The 22,666-nt window shown below is 45.0% G+C and overlaps 1 protein-coding gene across 6 annotated transcripts in view; it reads right to left on the bottom strand.

Moving 5' to 3' along the window:
- AFF3 (AF4/FMR2 family member 3) overlaps nt 1–22,666 on the bottom strand; it is a 434,554-nt gene that overhangs the window by 92,425 nt on the left and 319,463 nt on the right. For all 6 annotated transcript variants that reach the window (XM_032469729.1, XM_032469731.1, XM_032469732.1 and 3 more), the window contains one exon: nt 8,292–8,343. In XM_032469729.1, coding sequence (XP_032325620.1) covers nt 8,292–8,343 — 52 coding nt within the window. The remainder of the gene's footprint in view (nt 1–8,291; nt 8,344–22,666) is intronic.

Below are 22,666 nucleotides of genomic sequence, written 5' to 3'. Positions count from 1 at the left end.
CCAATGATTCTCCCGTCCTTTGTCCGACTCATCCTCTCTTTGTTTAGGGTCTGCCTACAACCCGAGGTCCTGCTCATCCTTTTTACTAAGCGCACATTGACTGTTCACCTCTCTGTGCTCTGAGCTCCTGATCTAGAATATGGGTTAGCACTGGGGTCTCTCCTCTCCTGGGGAGTCCGCCATCTGCTACATGGGAATTTTAGTCTTGGCTAAAATTCAAGTTTTTTGATCACTGAAGGCAGTGACCCAAGCTCATCCTTCCTCCACCAGAAAGAGCTTCTGGATGACTTACAGCACCTGCGGTGTGACTGGCCAGTAGGACGCGAGCAGGTAACTTCCGGTGATAACAAACACTACCATTTGCCACGGCTCCAATTTCAGAGCTCTGTTGAAATACATTTCTTTTCCTTAGCTGTATATTCTTTCTCTATTTTATTATCTTTTAAAACCAGGGTTCACTTTCCCCTTTAGACTATCTTTGACTAGTTTTTTTTTTTTTTTTTTTTTTGTGGTTGTGGGTGGGAGAAATTAGGTTTATTTATCTAATTATTTTTTAATGGACGGACTGGGGATTGAACCCAGGACCTCATGCATGCTAAGCACATGCTCTACCTCTGAGCTATACCCACTCCCGACTAGTTGTTTTATGTTAACTGCATTGCTTAGATCTGCATGTCTACCAGAAATTGAGAAAGAAAATAACAGACGTTTATTATCACTTATTCCATCCTGTGGGGAGTGCTGATTAAGGCTGATGATACCAGATGGTCTGCCTGGATAACACTATCTTGTAACTTGGATTCTGTGACCAACTGATTGATTTGGGGGCCTTATCTGAGGTTGGTAGTGGTCCTGATTTGGCAATTCAAGTCTTTTGAGAGAGGTTCAGAGAGGTACCCTTGTCTTCTCTGAGCATTTCCAGGACATTTTCCTGTAGGGATACACCATGGACAATGTGTGACATCTGCTGCTTCCGGGCCCTGGAGGTTGTTGCCGTCACAAACGAAAAACCTGGGGGCAGCCGCTATGACTAGGAGAAAGAAGGGAAGGTGTGGGGACAATGTGAGCAGATGCCATGGGGGCTGTCCCCTGTCCATAGTGACTGACATCGGATTCCTCCCAGGGGGCTAGGGCCCCACTGAGGGCCTGGAAGACACAAGGTACCCGGAGTGACGGTCCATATTGGCCACCATAGGGCAACATTTGGGTCAGAGTTCCCAGTGACTCCTGGAAGAGGGCTGTGTGGAGGCGGGGAGGCTGGGGTGGGGGTGGTAAGAGGTCGGTCTGAAGTGGGAGGGTGATAGTAGGAGGACCCACGGCTGTGCAGGAGGCTGTTAGTGTGTGTGTGGGGGTGGAAGTCGGCTGGGTGACCGTCAGCCCCAGGCCAGGTCCTGGGGAGCAAATTGTGCTTCAAGTATGTGGCATCACTGTCCCATGGCAAGTAGCTTCCACCTGGGCATCAGGACATTTGCTCCATAAAGGACCAGAGTTAGGTTAGACACCACCTCCTTGAGGACAAGAAGTGGGTACCAGTCACATGATTGAACCACTCCTGGTACAAGCTCTAACCAACAGCACAGAGCACATCAGGGCTTGACAAATAAAATGTCACTAGGTGATCAGGCCACAATGGTGCCTGTCCTGAACCCTGGAGGGATGATGGATTAGCCTTCATCTCATTCATTCAGTTCAGTCTCATTCCCAAAACGTTTTGTGTTGGAGGATGAGAACTCAAAATTGGCAACCAGGCTTTTAGTCTTTAATAGATTGTAAAGTTTATTCAAACATCTGTTAGTTTAATTCCAAACCAAATATTCCTTAAAAAATTTTTTTTAAGGAATGAGCAAGGCAATATTTTGCTTTTAAATAGGCATCATCCTTCAACTGCCAATTGAAGAGGATCTGACAAATCTTTGCTGAGCTGTTATTTTCTTAAAAATCAAAGCAGTACTCTCTATGAAACTGCTTCCTTGAAAGAAATTCATTTTTTTTCCTTGTGGCATTTTTCAGTAAAAGCTCCTATCAAGGTACTAAATAAGGGACTATTTTCCCATATGGGACCCTCACTGGACAGGTGGTAAATTACCAGCCTTTTCCCCCTTCTCTTTGCCTCCTTGTCCCCTCACCCCCGGCTCACTGTCTCCTCTAAAACGTCAGTTCCCCATTCTCTCCTCCTCATCTCAGTTCTAAATCTATTCTTCCATCATTAGCTCCTTGCCTTTTCTTATAAAAATCAATTTTTCTGGCTTCTTCCTGTCCTTCTCTCCTTTTATTACCTAAATAAGCCTAAAAACAGTTCAAGCAATGCAAATAAAGAAGAGGAGGAAGGTGGGGGAGAATGTTAAAGGGCACAGTTTAATAGTTTTACACTAATGCTTATTTATATTAGCATGAAATACTTTAAACTGAAGTATAATTGACTTAAGAGTATTGTGCTATTTTCTGGCTAATCCGCACTCTTGCACTTTTCTATGTGAAGAGGACCATGTCTGTGGCCCGACATTTTAGGAACCATCTGGTCTGTTTCTTAAGAAAGGTCTTGTTTCACTCAACACAACCTGTTGGCTACGGATCTGGTCAGGAAGGAACTGGAAGCACCCAGAGGCACTGAATCAGCACAAATGATTTGTTCCACGTAGAAACAAGAGGCTACTATACAGTCTCCCGAGAAATCCTGTGCTTGCGAGATAACCCGCCCCACGAGGAGAAAATGTGGGAAAACACAAACACAAACAAGACTTCCCAAGTGCCCATCTGGACCAGGCACCTGAACGATGGCAGGTGAATCCTTTCCCACACGAAGGCACCCAGGCCTGGGTACGAGCGATAGCAGGGACCCCAAGGAGCATCCGCCCTTGAATGGCTACACTTCTGCAAAAGCTATTGAAGGGAAAAACCACGGAAGTCACCCAACAAAGGGCTATTGCTCTGAGTTAAATAGCAGCGTCCCCTGGAGGGAGAACTCCACTTCCTCTGCCAACCAGGAGCCCTGCCGGCAGCTGTCTCTGAGAAGAGCGCACCTATCGAACGGCGGGGGGGCACGGCTCTTCTTCTGCTTTCTGAACGGAGTCCGCTGCGGCGGTGCTGATGCCCACCGGTAAAAGAAAAACTTGGCGTAGTCTCCGGAAGGTGGCTTCCTCTGCATTCTTCCACTCAACAAAGCCATGTTTCTCTGTTTTTGTGTTAAGTGTCTGTTTGCCCAAATTTAATGGACCATCTCTTAATTTCTATAGAATTTTCTCACTTTTCCAGATTTCCATTGAGGGTCCTTAGAAATTAGTCACATCCTAAGATCCAAGCTGGGGGGACACAATGAAACTTACATGAATCTCAGTCTGGTCCTCAGAATGGGTTTGAGGGAAACAATTAGCAAACAGGATTGTGGGCCTTTGTGATCAGTGACGTTGAAGTTGGCTAACCATTTCATTTTTGGAAATGATAGCTGATTAACAGTGGAAAAAAAAAAGACAACTACATTTTTGTGTATCTCCACTGATGCTTTTGCTTTTCACAAATGTTTATAAAGAATGGCCTGATAGGCAACAGGCACATGAAAAGATGCTCAATATCCTTCATTATCAGAGAAATGCAAGTCAGAGCTACACCAAGGTATCACCTCACATCAGTCAGGATGGCCATCATTAAAAAGTCCACAAATGATAAATGCTGGAGAGGATGTGGAGAACAGGGAACCCTCCTACACTGCTGGTGGGAATGTAGATTGGTGCAGCCATTATGGAAAACAGTATGGAGATTCCTTAAAAAACTAAAAATGGATTCACCATGTGATCCAGCAATCCCACTACTGGGCATATATCCAAAGAAGACTCTAATTTGAAAAGATACATGCACTCCAATGTTCACAGCAGCAGTATTCACAATAACCAAGACACGGAAGCAACCTAAAATGTCCATCTACAGATGACTGGATAAAGAATATGTGATATATACATATACAATTGAATACTACTCAGCAATAAAAAGAATAATAATGCCATTGGTGGCAACATGGATGGACCTGGAGATTTTTATACTAAGTGAAGTAAGCCAGAAAGAGAAAGGAAAATACCATATGATATCACTTATAGGTGGAATCTGAAAAGAAATGACACAAATGAATTTATTTACAAAACAGAAAGAGACTCATAGACATAGAAAACAAACTTATGGTTACCAGAGAGGAAAGAAGAGGATGGAGGGATAAATTGGGAGTTCAGGATTGCAGATACTAACTACTATACATAAAAGAGATAAACAACAAGGTCCTACTGTACAGCACAGAGAACTACATTCAATACCTTGTAATAGCCTATAATGAAAATGAATATGAAAAGGAATATATATATATATATATATATATATAACTGAATCACTGTGCTTGTACACCAAAAATTAACACAACATTGCAAAATGACTATACTTCAGTTAAAAAAGAAGAATGGTATGATATAATAAAATTGGCTATCTTAAAAGAATTTTGCATTTTATTTTGGTAATAGTAAAATTTTACTTATAAAATATTACTTAACTAAGCTTTAGGGCTGTTAAACAAACAAAAACCTCCTGTTGAACATCTGTCTTTCACTGATTGTGACTGAAGGTTTGAATTATGATTACTTCATATACAGATGAGAAAGATCTAATAGCTTTCAATGAGAGTTATTGTTCTGTTTCTACACTAAAAAGAAAACAGTTCATCAGTATGGATATTTAGCTTAGATACAATGTTACTACAAGACTGAAACTAAAAACTATTCTTTTTTTTTTTCTATTTTGCTATTAGGTCTAACACATGTAATATATACTTTTTTGTATAGTCACTGAGAAAAGGGCATTCCCTGGCATTTAAAAAGTACTTTCCATTTTTGAGGTTAAATAATCATAATAAATATTCTTAACATGCAATTCATTAAGACCTACAAGCCAGCGTCTTGCAGGATATTTGACACTTAGTAGGTATTCAAAATTCTTCTCAGAATGACTTTTATGTAAAAACGTTTTAGTTCTTGCTGGCTACAAATTCTATCTCCAACATAGTTCATTTCTAATGTAGGAGAAACTTGCTTTCGGAGCTTCGCCCCTCAAACCTGGTCCTGATTACTGCTTCAACTCCTGTTTATATAATTCTCCAAATTTTGGCAGGATTCAAGAGCACATACCAGGGTGTTGGCTTTTATGAATCTCTTGGGATGTGAATGTCAAGCTGACTGGATGAACTCTGGCCACAAATCCCAGACAAGCACAATGACTCTATTTATTCAGACTTGGCCGCCTGAATGCAGATTGACTCTGCGGGTAATAAATTTTCACAGGCCAAGAACTTCAGCATCAACCAAGCTGATCCTGAGAAGAAAAACGCACCCAGGGAAGTGGAGCTGGGCTGCAAAAAACTCCTCTATTTTTATTTCACGTCTGCATATCATGCAGCTAATTCATTTGGTGACTGATTGACATGCACGGCTGATGGCTTCAGAGGCTCTGAAAAGTTCTGCTTTCTGTTATGCAATTGTCATATTAAAAAGGAACAAGGGGGAAAAAATGCACAGCGCCCATTACAATTGGCAATCCGCTTTGAATATTACAGCCAGAACTGATGTTACTTATCTAGTGACCTCTACGGTAAAGAGCAGAAAATTGAGATAGGAATGTTCCTTGTGCCTCTTCAGAAGAAACCGACGTTAACAAAAAGCAGAAAGAACTGCAGTTCAGCGCTCAGGGCCATCTCACCTCCAACTCTGACTTCCCGATGAGAAAAGCTTTTGAGTCATTCTGTGAGGACCGAGATTCTTTTTTGAAAGACAAGATGAGAACTTCGTGTATTAAGAATAAGAAAAAAATTCGCTCTTTAACTTGCAGATTTATGTTAACTACCTAGATATCTATTAAATTAATTGTGTGCTCTCCAAATATTGATTGGGGATTAAAAGGTAACTTTTCTTCATTGTGAGAAGTAAATTATGCCAGTAGGAAAATTTCCCTCTACAGATTATATCCAATGATCACTGCCTGTAAAATTAAAATTGTCAGTTTAAGTGGCTACACCATGCTCATTTCAAGAGAAAAATGCAGTTATATAATTAAAATGAAAAGACTGCCTAATATGTGTGGATAATGTAATTACTGGAAGCTGCAGGCGCATATACAGCCATTCAATTTAGAATGCTGCTCCTTACTTCCCTGAGCTTATGTATTTGTCATCTCTGAAACCCTGTCTGCGGTTGACACTATCTCAGCTGCTCCCTGCTCAAAGTCTTAATCATGGTCTCTGTCCTCACGTCTCAGCTGTAATAATTTCATCTAGATCCTGGCTGTGTCCAGCCTCCCGTGCTTACCCTCAGCTGGGAGGCAGAACCCATCCATTTTTTACTAAATAGGAAGACACACAACATAATTCCCCTCTCCCTTCCAAATCCATTAGCCAAGTCCTTTAGGACTTAGTACCTTCAGGAATAATTTTGTCTTAAATCTTCTAATTCCTTCACTTTCCTCCATAGAAATACTGGCATCTTGAATTGTTAAAACCAAGAGTCACTGGGAAGGAGATAAAACTGACCACCAAACATATCCTGGGAGCTCCCGTCACTGACCCAGACAGGAAAACTGATTCTCAAGTCATTAGTCCTGTATCTAGTCTGAACTCCATCGAGGACGGAAACAGGAGAATAAGCCTCCACTTCTGCTGCACCTCCCAGCTTTGTAAACCCGGTCAACCCCAGCTCTAGAGATTCCAGTCAAAATTCTGCAACGTCTGAAAGGGAAGACTGGGAAGAGACCCATTCTCCTGGGTTTGGGGGCTTCTGTTTGAGATAACTAATCTTTAAAAATGGCATTTTCAGTGGAAATGTTTCTGGAAATCACTCAGGCAATCCTTTCCGAATCAAGATAGGCTTGCTGAATGAAGTAGTCTGTAAATTGCTTTTCCAATACGAAGTCTACACAGCCTACACATCTGATGTGACTTTATTCACAATGTACCTATCTGAACCTCCACTGGGGAAAAAAAGACCAGAGATGAAATCGTTTGCTTATAGACACACAGACGAGGAACCAAGATGAGGAGTGAAGTCGTCCTCTGGTTCTGCCAAGACGGCTGCGTGGTGGCTATCTGACTGGCCTGCAGTGTGTGCCTAGAAATGAATCAATCAATCTCTAAAAAAAAATCGAAGGCCTGAGTGGCCCCCCTGCTCAAACCTCCTCCGCTTGGAGTTTTCTCCGCTTGCCAGTCTAGTTTCAAATTTCATCGAGTTCTGTCTCACCCCCAGTGGGTGCCTCATCTTCCCTCACAAGGTAAGCAACTTTTTCTGTGACCTCGCGGCAACATTCGGCTCAGACGCGCTTCCCAGAAACGTCCTTGACTTTTATTTCACCTCTGCACCGTCTCTGGGTCTGCCGTTTGCATGTCTACCCAGCTGGTGACCCGCACCACATTCTGTGACACCTTTGTATGAAATTCACCACCGCAAGATCAATCTGAACAGAACAGGGGTCTTGTATCGCATGTAAAAATGACATTAAAAAAAGCCCTCTCTGAACTGTCTTTATACAGATCACATTTACCCCAACTTGACAAAAATACAAAACAGATAATGAGAAAAAGGAACCACAAGTGGAGGAAAATCTGTCTTTTGTGTTTTCAAACTTGCTTTAAAAATACAGACATTTCCTGAAAGGCAGATGTGAAAGTGATGAATGTTAAGTGGGTATTTTTTCACCTTAACTGACTGATCAGAAGAGTATTTATAAACCCCTGACTGATGACTCGAGCGGATAAATCAGCACCAGGGGAGAACATTTCAAGCACATTGATCACTTAAGACAAACAGGCTGTTCTGAGCATGATTATTTTTTATTCATCATTTTAGCTCACCTCTGCGCTTGCTTCGCTTTAGTGTTAATAATATCGGCATAAGGCTTCTCAGTGTTTAATGCAACAGCATGCCTGCTGCAAGCTGATCAGGTGGAGCTCACGCATCTGATCTCCAGAGACCAGTTACCAAAGAAAGGCACTATCTCACACTGAAGCCTGATCCCAGGTGGCTTCCTTATAAACAGCTACTGTTGGCTTCAATGCCATCAAGATCACAGAAGCACAGTTTTAAAGAAAATTAAGGCCAAGATATTTTAACAGACCAGCCCAGTGGCACAGAATCTTGTCACCAGCAGAGGACACCCAGCATCTTGGAGAACCACCATCCAGCGCTGGTTCGACTCAGTTAACACACAGGACCGTCTCCCAGGTCAGTGTCCTCAGGTTGCATCTAAAGAAGAGCAACAAAAAAACAAAACCTTACCTGTTCATTCTCCTCTTCATCACTACTTAGCTTAAGGTCATCTTCTAGCATTCTGAAAGAGGGAACAAAGAGGTGCCGACACTTAGCAGGATCATCATTTAGCACCAAAATACCTTTAGGAGGGCAATGCTTCAGTAACGAGTCTATTTGATTTCCCCATTAAATAATTTATTTTTCTTTCTAAGCCCTCTCCTCTGATGCACTGAGGACATCACAAACTGCCCCGTTGTGAAGATGAAGCCTCATGACAGCCGTCGGGTGCGATGGGCTGCTTCCAGAATGTGAGCTTTCTAACAAGTGGAATCAAATAGGTGCTTTTCCCAGTGAGGTTTTAATTCCACGGTTATCTGTTCAGTGACAGGCCTGTGCCGTATCTCTAGTACCGTTCACGGTAAACAGAGGGAGACGAAGCAGTACTCTGCCGGGAGCTGGGGAACCATACAATTGACTTGTGAGTACAGTGACTCCGTCTCCCCCCATCAAAGATCTGGAGGAGACACCTGCCTGGACATCCTACTGGATGAGGAAGACCAAACAGGAGGAGACTTTCTGGGAGGGCAACTCCCAGGGTCCCTCAGATGTGTCCTGACAGACGCCGTCAGGGAGCCTACTTTTGGATCCATAAAGGTTAAAAACAAAAGAAAACAAAGAAGCAAAATTTCAAGTCTTGTTATTTCTGATAACGACGAAACTGGATTCGCATCAGTACTGTTGAACTGTTTCTTGGTGGAATAATAGTTTTCAGATTAAGTTATTTCAAAAGAGGTCTCATTCAGAAGCATGTTCTCTACACAAACCAATGCAGAACTGTTCTGTCAGGGCCCCAGGGAAGAGTGCATTTCTGGATGGACCTTGGGGCTCCAGGACCCGTCTGAAGGCCACTGACCCCTGTGCTCCGAAGGCCTCACTGTCTTCTTTGAAGTCACCTTCAAAGTCCAAAGACCGACCCCTAAAATATGTCGAGTTTCCTTTAAAAGCCAATTATAGGCCTATCATGGATACATTCCTCTGAATATTTTTATAAGTAATTTCAGCGACTTTAGGGGAAAGACCCACTAGGGCAGGGTGTGGGCCCAGTTCTCCCCCACCCAGTTCTGTGTGCGTTTGGGGCAAGTCACTTAACACCCCGCCCCCGGCCCCATTTCCCTCCTTGTAAAATGAAGGTTTGTGCTGGACAATCTCTAAGGTCCAGTCCTGCTTTAGATTCCTGCAAAATAAATCTGCCCCCGCATTTCCTAAAGTAGAACTCTTGGATTTGTTCTAAAGAGCATATTTGTGACATTTCTAAGCAATTCTTGGTGGACCATTTAAGCCCTAACCACTGGACCATTTAAGCCCTAGTCCTCACTGGCTACGGCTAGTTCAGCAGCTGTATCCTCCTTTATTATCTGAACCAGAAGCAAACAAAGCAGGCACCAGCCAGAGCTGCACAGCTGCACCCAACCGCCCTTTACGTCCGTCTGGCATGGCATTCACCTCCCTTGACCTCATGAACTTGTACATGGGCTTCTAAGAGAAGAGACACTCTGTCTGCAAGGTGCTTCATCCTTTCTCCAAGAACAATCTGTCCCTGAGCTCCAGCACAAAGACACCTTTAGAAAAGCATAAAGTCACAAAATATTCTTCCAAGGAACTGAGACAGTGAGCTGGTGGCTAAGCGTACGTAGAAGCTCCTCAACAGGTCAGTCCTCTGGGCAGCAGGGAGTCCCAGGCGCTGTGGGAGGATGCTGGCAGAGGAGCTGTCCTCAGAGGGACACCTGCTCTGCCCCCCAGCCCCTGGGGAAGCAGGAAGCTCCCTCACAGGAGCCAGGAGTCAACGCTGGACCAGTGCTTCTCAGACTAGAGGGGCACCGGCACGCGCATCACGAGAGGGCTTGTTAAAACCGCAGGCGGCTGCGCCCGCCTCCCGGGCTTTTCATTCTCTAAGTGCGGGAAGAGGCCTGAAGCGTGCATTTCTAATAAGTCCCCACGTGATGCAGAGGCTGCTGGCCCAGAGGCCACACCTGGAGAAACACCAGGGTAGACCGTAGCCTCCTGCCTACAAAGGTCCATTACGTCTCGAGTCAGCCACGGAGAGCAGACAGCCTGCAAGGAGGTTCCTGGAGCCACCTCGGAGGGGAAATTGGGGTTTGTGATCTGGGGGGTCCTGGGGCCCCGACAGTCAGACGTGCCCTGGTGTGTACTCCTACCTGGGTCTCTCCCAGTTTGCCCCCACCCACAGGGTACGATCGCAGGGAGAACCAGGGCCCCCCCCACCACCTTCCCCGCCCCATATCTGCTAAAGGGAAAGAGCTCATTCATTCAACCGACGGAGCCTGACTCACTGGAATACAAGCGTCAGGTGAGCCGGGGGCCGAGACAAGGGACGCAGTGGGTTTTATATGGCGGGACAAGCCCTAGAATGGAGCCCTGGAGGAGGGAGGGCCTGCACTGGCTTCAGGCCCCAGAGGAGTCAGATGGAGCCAGGGAACGGCGACAGCCAGGCATGGAGCCCCTGCGGGGTGGAAGCAGATTATTCCTCCCCGCCCCCCATGGTACTCTATACACACAAGGTTCTAAACTCTCCAAAAGAAAAAGGTACCCAGGGAAATGCACCCCTCCCATCCCGTCCCCACCTGCTCACTTCCCCTCTCGTCCCCCAAAGTCACCACTATCTGTAGTTTCTCATGTATTATTCCAGAGTTTCTGTGTGCAGTGACAAGCAAATACGAATGCAGCACCCTGGACCCCTGAGCGTAAGTACATGACATTAAAGAGCAACCATGCGGGGGATGGATGTCAGGTTAAAGGGACCCTTGCTACCTGGCTGCAGCAGGCAGCTTCTAAGACACTGCCCATGTCCCAGCCTCCTGGTGCTGTGTAAGCCCCACCTTGAGTGTGGCCGGACTGAGTGGACAGAGTAGGGCAAAGTGATGAGATGTCACCTAGGAGACTGGGTGACTTCCACCTGCTGGCATGCAGACTCTTGCTCCTCTCACTGGTTTGCGAGGATGATGGGGGAAGCTGGATGGAGAAATCCCCAAGGCAAGGAACTGAGGGTGGCCTCTGGCTGATGGCCAAGGACGGAATGAGGCTCTCTGCCCAACCACCCAGAAGGAACCAAGCCTTGCCAAACAGCCACGCGCTGTGAGCCTGGAAAGGGCTCTTTCCTGAGTCAGGCGTTGGAGTAACTGCAGCCCTGGCCGACACCCTGATTACAGCCTCTAGAGAGACCCTGAGCCAGAGGACCCAACCGAGCCACGTTCTTGACCCATAGACGCTGGGAGACACTAAACGCCACTACATTCTGGGGTCATATGTTAGGCATCTGCAAGTAATTGGTACGGATGGTGCTCAATATTAGTGTGTCTCTTTTCAAGATCGCGCCCAGCTGCTTGGGCTAAAGGAATAACAGCCGTCATTCACACCGTCTCACCGAACAATCCTGCAAGCTTCACAGGTCGTTAAGATTTCCTAATAGTCACATTAAAGAAAAGTGAAAAGAAATAGGTAAAATTAATTTTAACAATATGTTTCATTGAAGCCAACGTACAACTTCTACACGATGACATACTCATTTCAGGGGCTGAACAGTCTCAGGTGTCACAGGCGAGGACCTTCTGCACAAGGTGAGGGGTGCTCAAATCTCCAGGAGGTTTCACGCTCCCCTCCTCCCACTCAGCCCTCCTTTGTGTCTTTTAGGCGCCAGTCTTCTCTACACTTCCTGCCTCACTGGGTGCACGGAATCAGCCTGTGAGGGTGAAGACCCTGCTAACCTAGCGTGTGCAGGAGCTGACAGGGAGAAAGGGAAGGCTCTGGTCAGAACTGAAGCGAACGCACTCCCCGCCCCCAATGACGACTCCTGTGCAGTCGGGGCCCATTCTGAGCCAGTGAGATGTGTCCATGACCCACCTCGCTCTCAGTCCTGATGAAGGATGCTGGTTACTCGGGGCATGCCACACTATCTTACAAAAGAGCTGTCAGGCAGAAACCAGCCCCCAGCTGCAGGTGGCCCACCAAGGCGCACAATCAGGGGGATGTGTTCAGGAGCCACGGCCTCGGGAAGCAGCACAGGGGTCGCCTGGCAAACACGGCTTATAAAACGCCAACCATTTGGCAAGGGAGGTCCCAGTCTTTGGTCTGATTTATTGCATTCCCCACTTCTCTTGGATGTAAAGATACATCTCACTAAAGTTATTTGAACCATCCCAGTTTTGTTTTTTTCTGGTTTTGCCTTTTGCCATTTTTTTTTTTAGTTGCCTATTTTAAAAAGCGTGCTGGTTATTCTCCCCCCTTGGAACTGTGGTTCTAGCTGGTGGATCTGGGCAGCCCAGAGGGAACTCTTTGTCCAGGAGAAATGGAAGGCTGGGCCCACGACGCTTTCCACCCAGAAAGATGTAAGCGCCACACGCAGCTGGTGTGGCTGTGAAAATACGAACACGCTCTGTCTTTTCCAGTCAGGGCAGTGGAGGCCACGGTTATAAAGTTGCTTTCTCCAAACTATTAGACTTTAAAATTGCTTCCTCCTGAAAGAATTACAGGGAAAGAGGGCTGGATGTCCTCCATCACTTCTATCAAAAAACAACCCAGGCTTTAGAAAGAGTACTTTAATAGAGAATGCTTTCTTCTCAAAGATGGTTTTAAAATTCCTGTCTTTGCTCATTACAAGGACTTTTAGAAAATTAGCCTCTGAACTAATGTTCTCAGTGTTAGAGGATTCTGTTTCTACAGTGTAATGAATTCACTATGGAAAACAGTATGAAGGCGCCTTAAAAAGCTAAAAATAGAGTTATCATATGATCCAGCAATCCCACTCCTGGGCATATATCTGGAAAAAAATGGAACCTCTAATTTAAAAAGATACATGCACCCCAGTGTTCATAGCGGCACTGTTTACAATAGCCAAGACACGGACAAAACCTAAAGGTCCATCAACAGAGGACTGGATAAAGAAGATGTGGTACACACACACACACACACACTGGAATACTACTCAACCATAAAAAAGAATGAAACAATGCCATTTGCAGCAACATGGATGGACCTAGAGATTGTCATAAGGGAAGTAAGTCAGAGAAAGACAAATATGTATCACTTACATGTGGAATCCGAAAAATAGTACAAATGAACTTTTTACAAAACAGAGACAGTCTTATAGACATAGAAAACAAATTGCTGTATCCTATGGTAGAGAGTTAACTTTTGACTTCCAACTTTGTCACTTACTAGCTCTATGGCCCTGAGTAAATCAGCCGTTTCAGGCCTCCACTTCTGAAGGTAAATTGAGAATGAATAAAGCACATCCCCTCAACTCTAAAGGACTATTGGGGAATTGAATAAGACAATGAAGACAAAAGTATTCTGCAAATTTTAAAGCACAGAATAAATGTGGGGGATTACCTCAGGGTAGGTTCAGAGCCTTGTACACAGTGGGGCCTCAAGAAATGGGAAGCGAATTGCCGGGCTACCAAACAGCCAAGTCTAATTCCTCTACCAACATGACGTGTAATCTAGGGGTGAGGGGGAGCAGGAAGCAGGAGTTGGCAGATGGAACTTGGCCTCAGCTTGCTCCAATCAGCTTTCTTAACTGACACAAGGATGGCAGTAATGAACTTCAACGTCTGGTTATGAGGCTCCAAGGAGTCAGTTCACATGACAAAACACAGGGAACTCATTTAATCCCAGAAGGTGGTACCCTTCAGGCGTCCCCTAGGCCCCCTGGAAAGGCAGGCAACAGGCCAGGCCTCATTAAGTGTCTGGAGAAGACAGACACCCAGGTGAGGGAGCAGGAAACCACGCCACCCATCCTCTCTCCTCCTGCGCCCTTGCCCCTACCCTGCACCTGCCCAGCCCGCCCGCCGGGACCGGAGCCCTCAGCCGGCTGCTCCGCCTTCTCCCTTCTCTCTTCCTGCCTGTTTCATTCACCTGGACACTTAATCCTTCTGTCGTTCCCCGTGGTTCCTGCTGTCTCATCTCCCCAGCACTGAGGTCAGAGGCTGAGTGTCAGTGTCTTTTGCGTCCCCCTAGTCCCTGTCTGCGGGCCAAGCCGGTAGCAGGAGACAAACACCCGCTGATGAGGAACCCGGACACCTGTTAAGGTGCTGGAACCTGGTCCTGGAGGCTGTGGGCACCCCTGCAAGGACTGGAAGCAGGACAGTGACCTGCCCAGACCCAGCTTTCAGAAAGATGAGCTGAAGGCACCCGAGGTGGAGACTGGGAGAGCAGAGCCAGATGTTTAGGGAGGGAAAAACTGCTTCAAATCCACGATTCTTACCTGAAACACTCGGGTCTGGATGCATTGGGAGTTCAGAACTCCTTCTGTGTTTTAGGAAGGCAAACTGACGTCTACACCACATGCTCCACAACACCCCAGGCAGGGTCTGGGCAGTCTCATGAACAGATAATCCCAGGAAGTGGGATCACAGATACATGTGGCTTTCTGTCCGTTCTGCCAAATGAGGTTTTACAAACTTCGGGTGTTCAGAGCTTTAAAAATGTATGAACTGGGGGAGTGAGACTGTGGGTTGCCATTTTAAAGGAGAGCCTTCGAAGGAGGATGGGATCTTGTTGACCAAAGACCCTTGTGTTTTGCTGAGCACGTGGAGAGGAGTAAGTGGACAGGTCAGAGAGGGAACCGCTCAGCCCCACAGAAGGCAGGGTATCTGGACTGCGGAGGAATCTCAGAGATGGGCAGAGGGCAAGGAGATGGGCCAGTGGGCTGGTGCGGGGTGAATGCTCCCTGAGGAAGTGGGGGAGAAGTCCCTGGGTGGGGCAGCTGAGGGCTTTTAAGAATAGGAACGCCTAGTTGCCAGCTTGAAATTGTCTGCGTTGCTTTCCCGAAGTCCCACCTCCTTGACTGCCCCACACACCGGCAGGTTCTCTACAACAATATTGCCTAATTGAAATATCATGGGAGCCACTTATGTACTTAAAAAAATTCTTGTCCCTATGTTAAAAAAGTAAAAGTAATGGGATAGCTAATTTTAATAATAAAATTTATTTGACCCAATATACCCTAAATATTGTCATGTAATTAATATAAAGTTACTAGTGAGAACTTACACTTTTTTTTTTTTTTACAAAGCATTCGAGCTCTGGTGTGTATTTTACACTAACAGCCGTCTCAGTCCAGACTCTACATCTCATGGATCGACAGCCACCTGTGCCTGGTGGACCCTGGGCAGGGCCATGCGGCTCTAGGTTCTCCAGCGGAGCCTCAGGGGGTCAGGCCCACACTCCGCTCTCCACTGGGGGGGGGGTGTCTCCCAGCGAGGGACCCTCGTACACTCAGTTTCCAACCGTGGACAACTGGACTGGTGCAATGCATAGGCTTCCCACAACCAGGGGATTTAGGCCAGGCACCTATGTCTATGAGCGTAACAAACCTGTTCTTAAGTCAGATCTTTTGAGGCAGGCTAGAAGTGGACCCTGAAACTGCAAGGGAAAAATCTGGAAAACATGCCTGCCTGTAAAAACTCTGCCCGTAGCCACACTGGACGGAGCAGGTAGGACTCTCCCCACCCCTAGTTTTTCTCATTAGACATGAACGTGTTTCGTTCTGTTAACAAACAGAAGATTTCTCAAGCTAACAATGCGGCATGACATTTTACTCAGCTCTTTAATGCCGTAAAATAAGGGAGCTGATGGAGAAACTGAAATAACATTTCTGTAAAAAATAAAGATCCATCACAGGGTGGTTTTCTCTGGGTAAAGAACTCTCCAGAATCTGTGAAAAGATGACTGGCGTGTGTGGAGAGACTCCAGACCACTCCAACAGGGCACTGCAGACGGATCAGTCATCCTGATACATACCAAGCACCCACCTCCATGGTGGTCCCCACTTCTCACCGCCTGGTGCCTCCCCCACAACCAACAACAAGCTAGCCTTCTAAACCCATTCAAACAAAACGGATTTTTTTTCGGTGAGGGGTGCAGATAGAATTCTCAAATGACTTGCTGGAAAAGTCAATTAAGTCATTAACAGAGCTCCACTTCCCATCTCCCTCCCTCCGGCATTGCATCATTTTGCAGCATCAAGGCTCCTGGGGGGTTTACACGCAGGAAGTGAAAGTCACTGCATCTCAGCCGCACAGGATGCAAGTTTAAGCCAGTTTCTCCTGTGCCACCACTTATTTAAATTTTCAGTTGCCTTTCCCAGAAAAGGTTGAAGAATCCAGGGTGCGCGCCAGCAACTGGCACAGTTCTATCTACCCCTACTTCGTTTTCTACGAGAGAGAGAATCAAGTCATACTTATTATTGCGCCTTCTGCACTAGACATGTGCTCTCTGGAAGCCCAGGACTTGGACAAAGGAAGCGTCTGTACGTCTTGTAACACAGTGTGTGGTTTCTATGTTCTGGGGGGATCTTCCACAGCCATGAAGGAGCCGGCCAGCCTCTCTGCTCCCTTTGGTTCCTCTTACGCCATCGATTTCTTCTGAAGGGGTGAGACCCCTGCTGTACCATTAGGTCTCTGAACTCGACTTTTCTGCCCACCCCAAGGGGAAAAACCCACTTCATAAGCAGAGACTAGAAGGAGGAGAGAGCTGGCGAGGAGGGCATTTCCCAAGAGTTCAGATCAGTTTCCTGCAGATTTGAGAATTCTCAGTGCCCTGTGGGTCCTGCCACCTGCTCAGGTGGCCAGCCCTGCAGGTGGCATGAGATGCCATCCCTGCCCTGGGTGTGGGGAGTGATGGGCACGCGTGCGTATGTCCCTCTGTGTTTGAGATTGTGGATATTCTTCCTTGAAAAAGACTTCCCAACTCAAAGACCAACTGGTAAGAACCCAGAGTTATTTCAGAGAAAGAAAACATGGAAGTTTCAGGTCGAGAGAGAAAATAAAGTAAAGAAGGCCAGTGAGTAAGACGGTGAGCTATGTTTCTGGACATACGTCTACTGTAAAGGCTAATTTGTTTTAAACAAGGAAGGCCTTCTGCTCTAGAAGAAAGGCCCCTGGGATGAAAACAAGAGGAAACCAGGTCCTCGTAAGGTCCCAGGTCCTGAGAACTATTTTCAGGGTCTGACAGCTCTGCCAGGTGTTCAGAGCTGAGAACTGGCAGATCTGAAGATCTGAGTTCTCCTTCTGGTTCTGATGTTAACTCCTTAGCCATAAACTTTCTTGTGGCTTCTTTACAATGGGAATAAAAACTTCAGCTCTGCCTTCTTTATGGATTGTAGCTGAAGGCAATGGGTTACAATAGAACTGAAAGTACTTTGAAAACATTGTTTTATGAACATGAACACAGAAGGAAACAATAACCTGACGGAGTTTGCGTGCTGCCATTAAATTTACTGCCCATATCACAAGGTCTCATCTATAATGTTCTATGATGTCTATGTCTGTGTTTTCTTCTCTAAAACTTCTCTGTATATCCCCAGCCTATTCAAAATAGAATTCCAAGTGTGTATCTTCGTAGGATTCGGCAACGGCAAAGAGCTATGTTGTTCCTGGATGCAACCCAAGTTCCAAGAAACAGACCATCTCTAAACTTCTTCCCAGCTTTAAAATTCATCTAATCTAAGCAACCACCACCTCTAGCCAGGCATCTCTCCATCTGGCCTTTGGACCACTATGTTAGCAGCTTATTATTTTTTTTAAGCTCATTTCCCTGCCCCACGGCTACGTGTCTTCTGACACTACTAATGACAGAGTGCTGGGGCCAAGCTGGGCATCTCTTCAGTGCTTGCTGTCCAAGAGTCTGCCTGTGACTCATGCCTTGGACTGCCCAGCTTTGGGGTGCTGGGTGGCTGTCATCATAATGTTTGCAGGATTTGGAAATTCTACCTCAAGCTCAACTCCAAGGGTGTTGATCCTGGCTAGCTACATTCTTGCAAAACAATCCAAGCATTCTGACTCACTTTGGGAATCTGGCATTATTGGGCTTTTGATATTGAGACAGTGGAAAATTTATATCAGTATCCACGCTGCCAATAATTTTTCTCCATGTAAGCACTTGATCTTTCACATATTTACCCAGCAGTTTGCAAGGCTCACCATGGATCAGAGTTAGCACCCTTCAGCCGAGGAGGGACTGCCCCATGGTGCCAAAAGACAGGCATTAGTAGACACTACGTGTAAAAGTTTTAGGCATTTGGGCATCAGCTGTTTATAATTTTCAGCATAGAGCCCCTGTACACACTTTATTAGATTTACACCTAAGCATTTCATTTTCTTTGAAGCAACTGTAAATAGTATTGTATTTTTTATTTGGCTTCCTACTTGTTATTAGTATACAGAGAGCCAACAGATTTTTGTGTGTTGATCTTATTTCCCGAAATACTACAGAACTTGCTTATTAGTTCTATTCGGTAGGTTATTTTGGATTTTTCTACATACGCAAGCATGTTGTCTCCAAATAGAGATTGTTTTATTTCTTTTTTTTCAATATGTATGTCTTCTATTTCCTTTTCTTGCCATATTGCAATGGTTGAACTTCCAGTACTACATGGAATCAGAGCGGTGACAGTGAACATCCTTATCTTGCTTTCAGTATTGGAGGGAAAACATCCACTCTTTCACCATTAAATACGACGTTCACTGTTAGCTTTAAGTGTTTTGTAGATGTTAAAGGTTCCCTTTATTCCTGCTGTGATAAGAGTTTTTATAATGCATAGGTGTTAAATTTTGTCAAGTGCTTCTTTTGCATCAATTGATACAATCATGTGCCTTTTCTTCTTTAGTCAGCCTATTGCTAAAGTAGATTACATTGGTTGATTTTCAAATATTGAACCAGCCTTGCATACCTGGAATAAATCCCAGTTGGTCACGGTGTAATATTCTTTTCATACATTGTTGGATTCAACTTGCTGAAATTTTAAAAAAATGCCTAAGTATGTGGGAGATATTGGTCTATAAGTTTTCGTTTTGTCTTTGTCTGGTTTTGGCATCAGGGTAATACTGGCCTCATATGATTTGGGAAGTATTTCCCTCCTTTATTTTCTGGAAGAGATTTTATAACATTAATGTTAATTCTTCTTTAAATATATGGTAAAATTTGGCAGTGAAAACATTGGTGCCTAGAGTTTTTTTGTTTGTTTGTTTGAGGGAAACTTTTAAGTTACAAAGTAAATTTCTTTGATAGTTACAGGGTTATTCAGGTTAAGTATTTCAACTTGGCTAAGCTTTGATAATCTGTCATTTTCAAGGTATAGGAACTGGTCTATTTCATAAGTCATCAAATTTATGTGTAGAGTTACTCACAGGATGACCTTCCCTTTTGACATTTGCAGGTTCTATAGTGATATTCCCTGATTCATCCTTGATATTGGTGTTTTTCTCTTGTTATCTTCAAACTTGCTAGGATTTTATTAATTTCTCCAAAGACTCGGCTTTCTGGTTATTAATTTTCTCTACTGTTTTTCTGTTTTCGGTTTCATTGATTTCTGCTCTTTATTATTTCCTTTCTTTGGCTTGCTTTCGCTTTATTTGTCTCTGCTTTTTCTAGTTTCTTGAAGTAGGACTTACATAACTGACCTGAGATCTTTTCTCAGTTCTAATGTAAGCATTTAGTGCTGTCAGTTTCCACCTTGGTGCTGTGTAGGCTATATTCCACAAATTCTGACATGCTGTGTTGTCATTTTCATTCATTTCTATGTATATTGTAAACTTCCTTTTTTGACTTCTGGGCTATTTAGAAGTGTGCTGCTTGATTCCATGAGTTTGGAAATTTTCCTGTTGTCTTTCTGTTATTGATTTTTAGTTTGATTCTGTTATGGTCAGAGAACATACTGCATGTGATTTCAATTCTTTTAAATTTGTTAAGGTTTGTTTTATGACCCAGAATAAGGCTTATCTTGATAGACGTTCCATGGGAAATTGGAAAGAATGTGTAGCCTACTGCTGTTGGGTGAAGTATTCTATTAAAATCAGTTAGTTCTTGCTGCTTCATGGTGTTGCTCAATTCCTCTGTACCCTTGCTGACTTCCTGGTTAGTAGTCTATTAACTGCTGGGAACAGGGTTTTGAAGTCCTTAACCGTAATTGTGGATTTGACCATTTATCTTTTCAGGTCTATCAGTTTTTGCCTCATGTGTTTTAAAGTGTTATTCCCACATACACATTTCAGATTAGTATATCCTCTTAATGGGTTGACCCTTTTATCTTTATGTAATTTCCCTCTTTGTCCCTAGTAATTTTACTTGCTACTTTTTAATATTAATATAGCCACCCTTGATTTTTAAAATTATTTTTGCATAATGGATTTTCTGATATTTTTACTTTCAACCTATGTATGTCATTATGTTTGAAGTGAGCTTATCCCACCATGGAGAGCCACTCTGCTCTCAGGATTTGGTTCCTATACTGTCTCTGAATTCTGGAAATTAAAACCAATGTAACTAATCATGTTTCTTGTCCTTTATGACTTTTCTAGCCCCTGGAGCATCCAGTCAGTGGATCAAAGCACACATTTCTGGATCATGGACCGTATTATGATCGTTTTGGAATGATCAGAACTGTACTTCAGATAAATTAATCTGGTAGCATCGTAGAGTTGGGATGAAGAAACAGGTGGCAGGGAGATCAGGCTTCTACAGAGGGCAGGAATGAAGCACGGAAGGCCTGAACAAAGGTGTGGCCAGGGAGACATAAAGGAATAGAATTACGCTGAGAAGCTGTGGAAACAGGATACAGCAAGTGATTGAGTTTCGGAGTGAAGGGAGGGGCAGGAGTCCACAGTCTTGGGTCTGGGTGGCATCACTAACACAAGTAGGTGATACGGGAGAAAGAGCTGGGGGGCGCTGGAGAGGAATGTGAGATTCTGCACACACAGGGTCTGAGGTCTCAGTGGATGGCTGGACAGACTGGTGAGGAGCTCCAGAAAGACATCAGAGTTAGGGATCTCGACCTGGGAGGCATCTGGACAGAGATGAGAGTTAAAGCTATGGGAATAGATGAAGCCACCATGAACAGCATATAGAGAAAAAGAACAAACCAGAGACGGAACCCTGGTGAAGAAAAAACAACAACAAACCAAAGGAGTGCAGTTGGATGGCAGACAAAGACTGGGTGATTCAGAGAGGGCAAGTAACAGGCCGCAGGCTGCAAAGCCTTTAAGGAAGTTAAGGACTAAGAGAGGACCACGGGCTTGGCCCAGTGACAAATAAGACTGTGGTAGCCCACAAGTGCAGATGCCAGAAACCTGATGCCATGGACAGGGGTGGGAAAGGGGGGCCCATGAGAGGGTCAAGGACTGGGAGAGAGACCGTGCAGTAGCTACAGTGGTTGAAGGGTGTGGCTGTTTTGTTTTGTGTGGAAAAATATGAGCACGCCGTTGGCCCAGGGAGGAAGGGGACCCAAGGAAAGAACAAGCAGAGCCTGAAGAAGGACAGAGGGAGGAGATGAGGTCAGGGGTACCCCAGGGGAAAAGGATTAGGCACTTCTTCCTCTAGGACGGGAGGGAAGCAGGGAGGCATGAAGCTAGGAAAAAGTTTAAGGTAAAAACAACGTAAGAGTAGATGCTGCTCCGAAGGCCCCGTACACAGGATTATTTTTCTTTTTAACCCCAAATGCTGTTCTTGCTGAAGTTTCTGTGAATCAGTTAGGGCAAAGGAGGTTTCCCAATATGACCAATTATCAAAAATTGGGACACTTTTTAAAGAATACAGATTCCTAGGCCCAGATCCAGCCATACTGAAAAAAAAAAATCTCTGGTGGAGGGGGCCCAGGAACCTGCATTTTAGAGCCTCCTCAGTATTCTGGTGGTTAGCTGGGTTTGAGACCTCCTGAGTATGATTTCAACCAAGGACAGGGATCAGAATCACAGGGGTAGGCGCTGATTGACCAAGACTCGGCAGAGCACAGATGCGAATATTTTTAAGAGCTCCCCAGGTGATCTGATGTGCACCCTGGCTCAGAGCCACAGCGAGGAGACCGCGTTGACAAAACAAGCTAGCTGGGCAGGACACTGACATCACCGCAGAGACGGGTTCCCTGTTATGGGCATCACCCGGTAATTTCCTTCGGACATGTTCCCCATCAAAACGGCACCTGCTCCCGGCCTGGCCGTCACAGGTGGACTGACGTGATCCCCTGCGGCTTCTCTTGCATTTCCGCAGGCAGCTAGGCCGGCGGGGAGGTCATCCCTGCTCCTGGGAGAGAAACTGACTTTGGAATTTTTTGAAGTCTCTTTAAGGGAAAGCATACGGAATAACATTGCTTTCCCTCTGAACTAACCACACACTGAACCTTATAAAAGAAACAGTAAAATGCAGAATGAAAAAAAAAGGTGATAGAAAAAGCTATGATGGTTCACATTTCACTAATTCCAAAGAAAATCTCATCAGGCAGATTCATAATTAATCTGGTCTGAAAATTCCTTGCACGATTATGTTGATTTTTTTTTTTTAAAGTAGCAGGAACAATACAACAAGTACAGAAATGAGAGCCTGGCACCGAGGTG

The sequence above is a fragment of the Camelus ferus genome, chromosome 28, assembly GCF_009834535.1.
Source record: "Camelus ferus isolate YT-003-E chromosome 28, BCGSAC_Cfer_1.0, whole genome shotgun sequence".
NCBI lineage: Eukaryota > Metazoa > Chordata > Mammalia > Artiodactyla > Camelidae > Camelus > Camelus ferus.
This window is presented reverse-complemented; position numbering and strand designations above follow the sequence as displayed.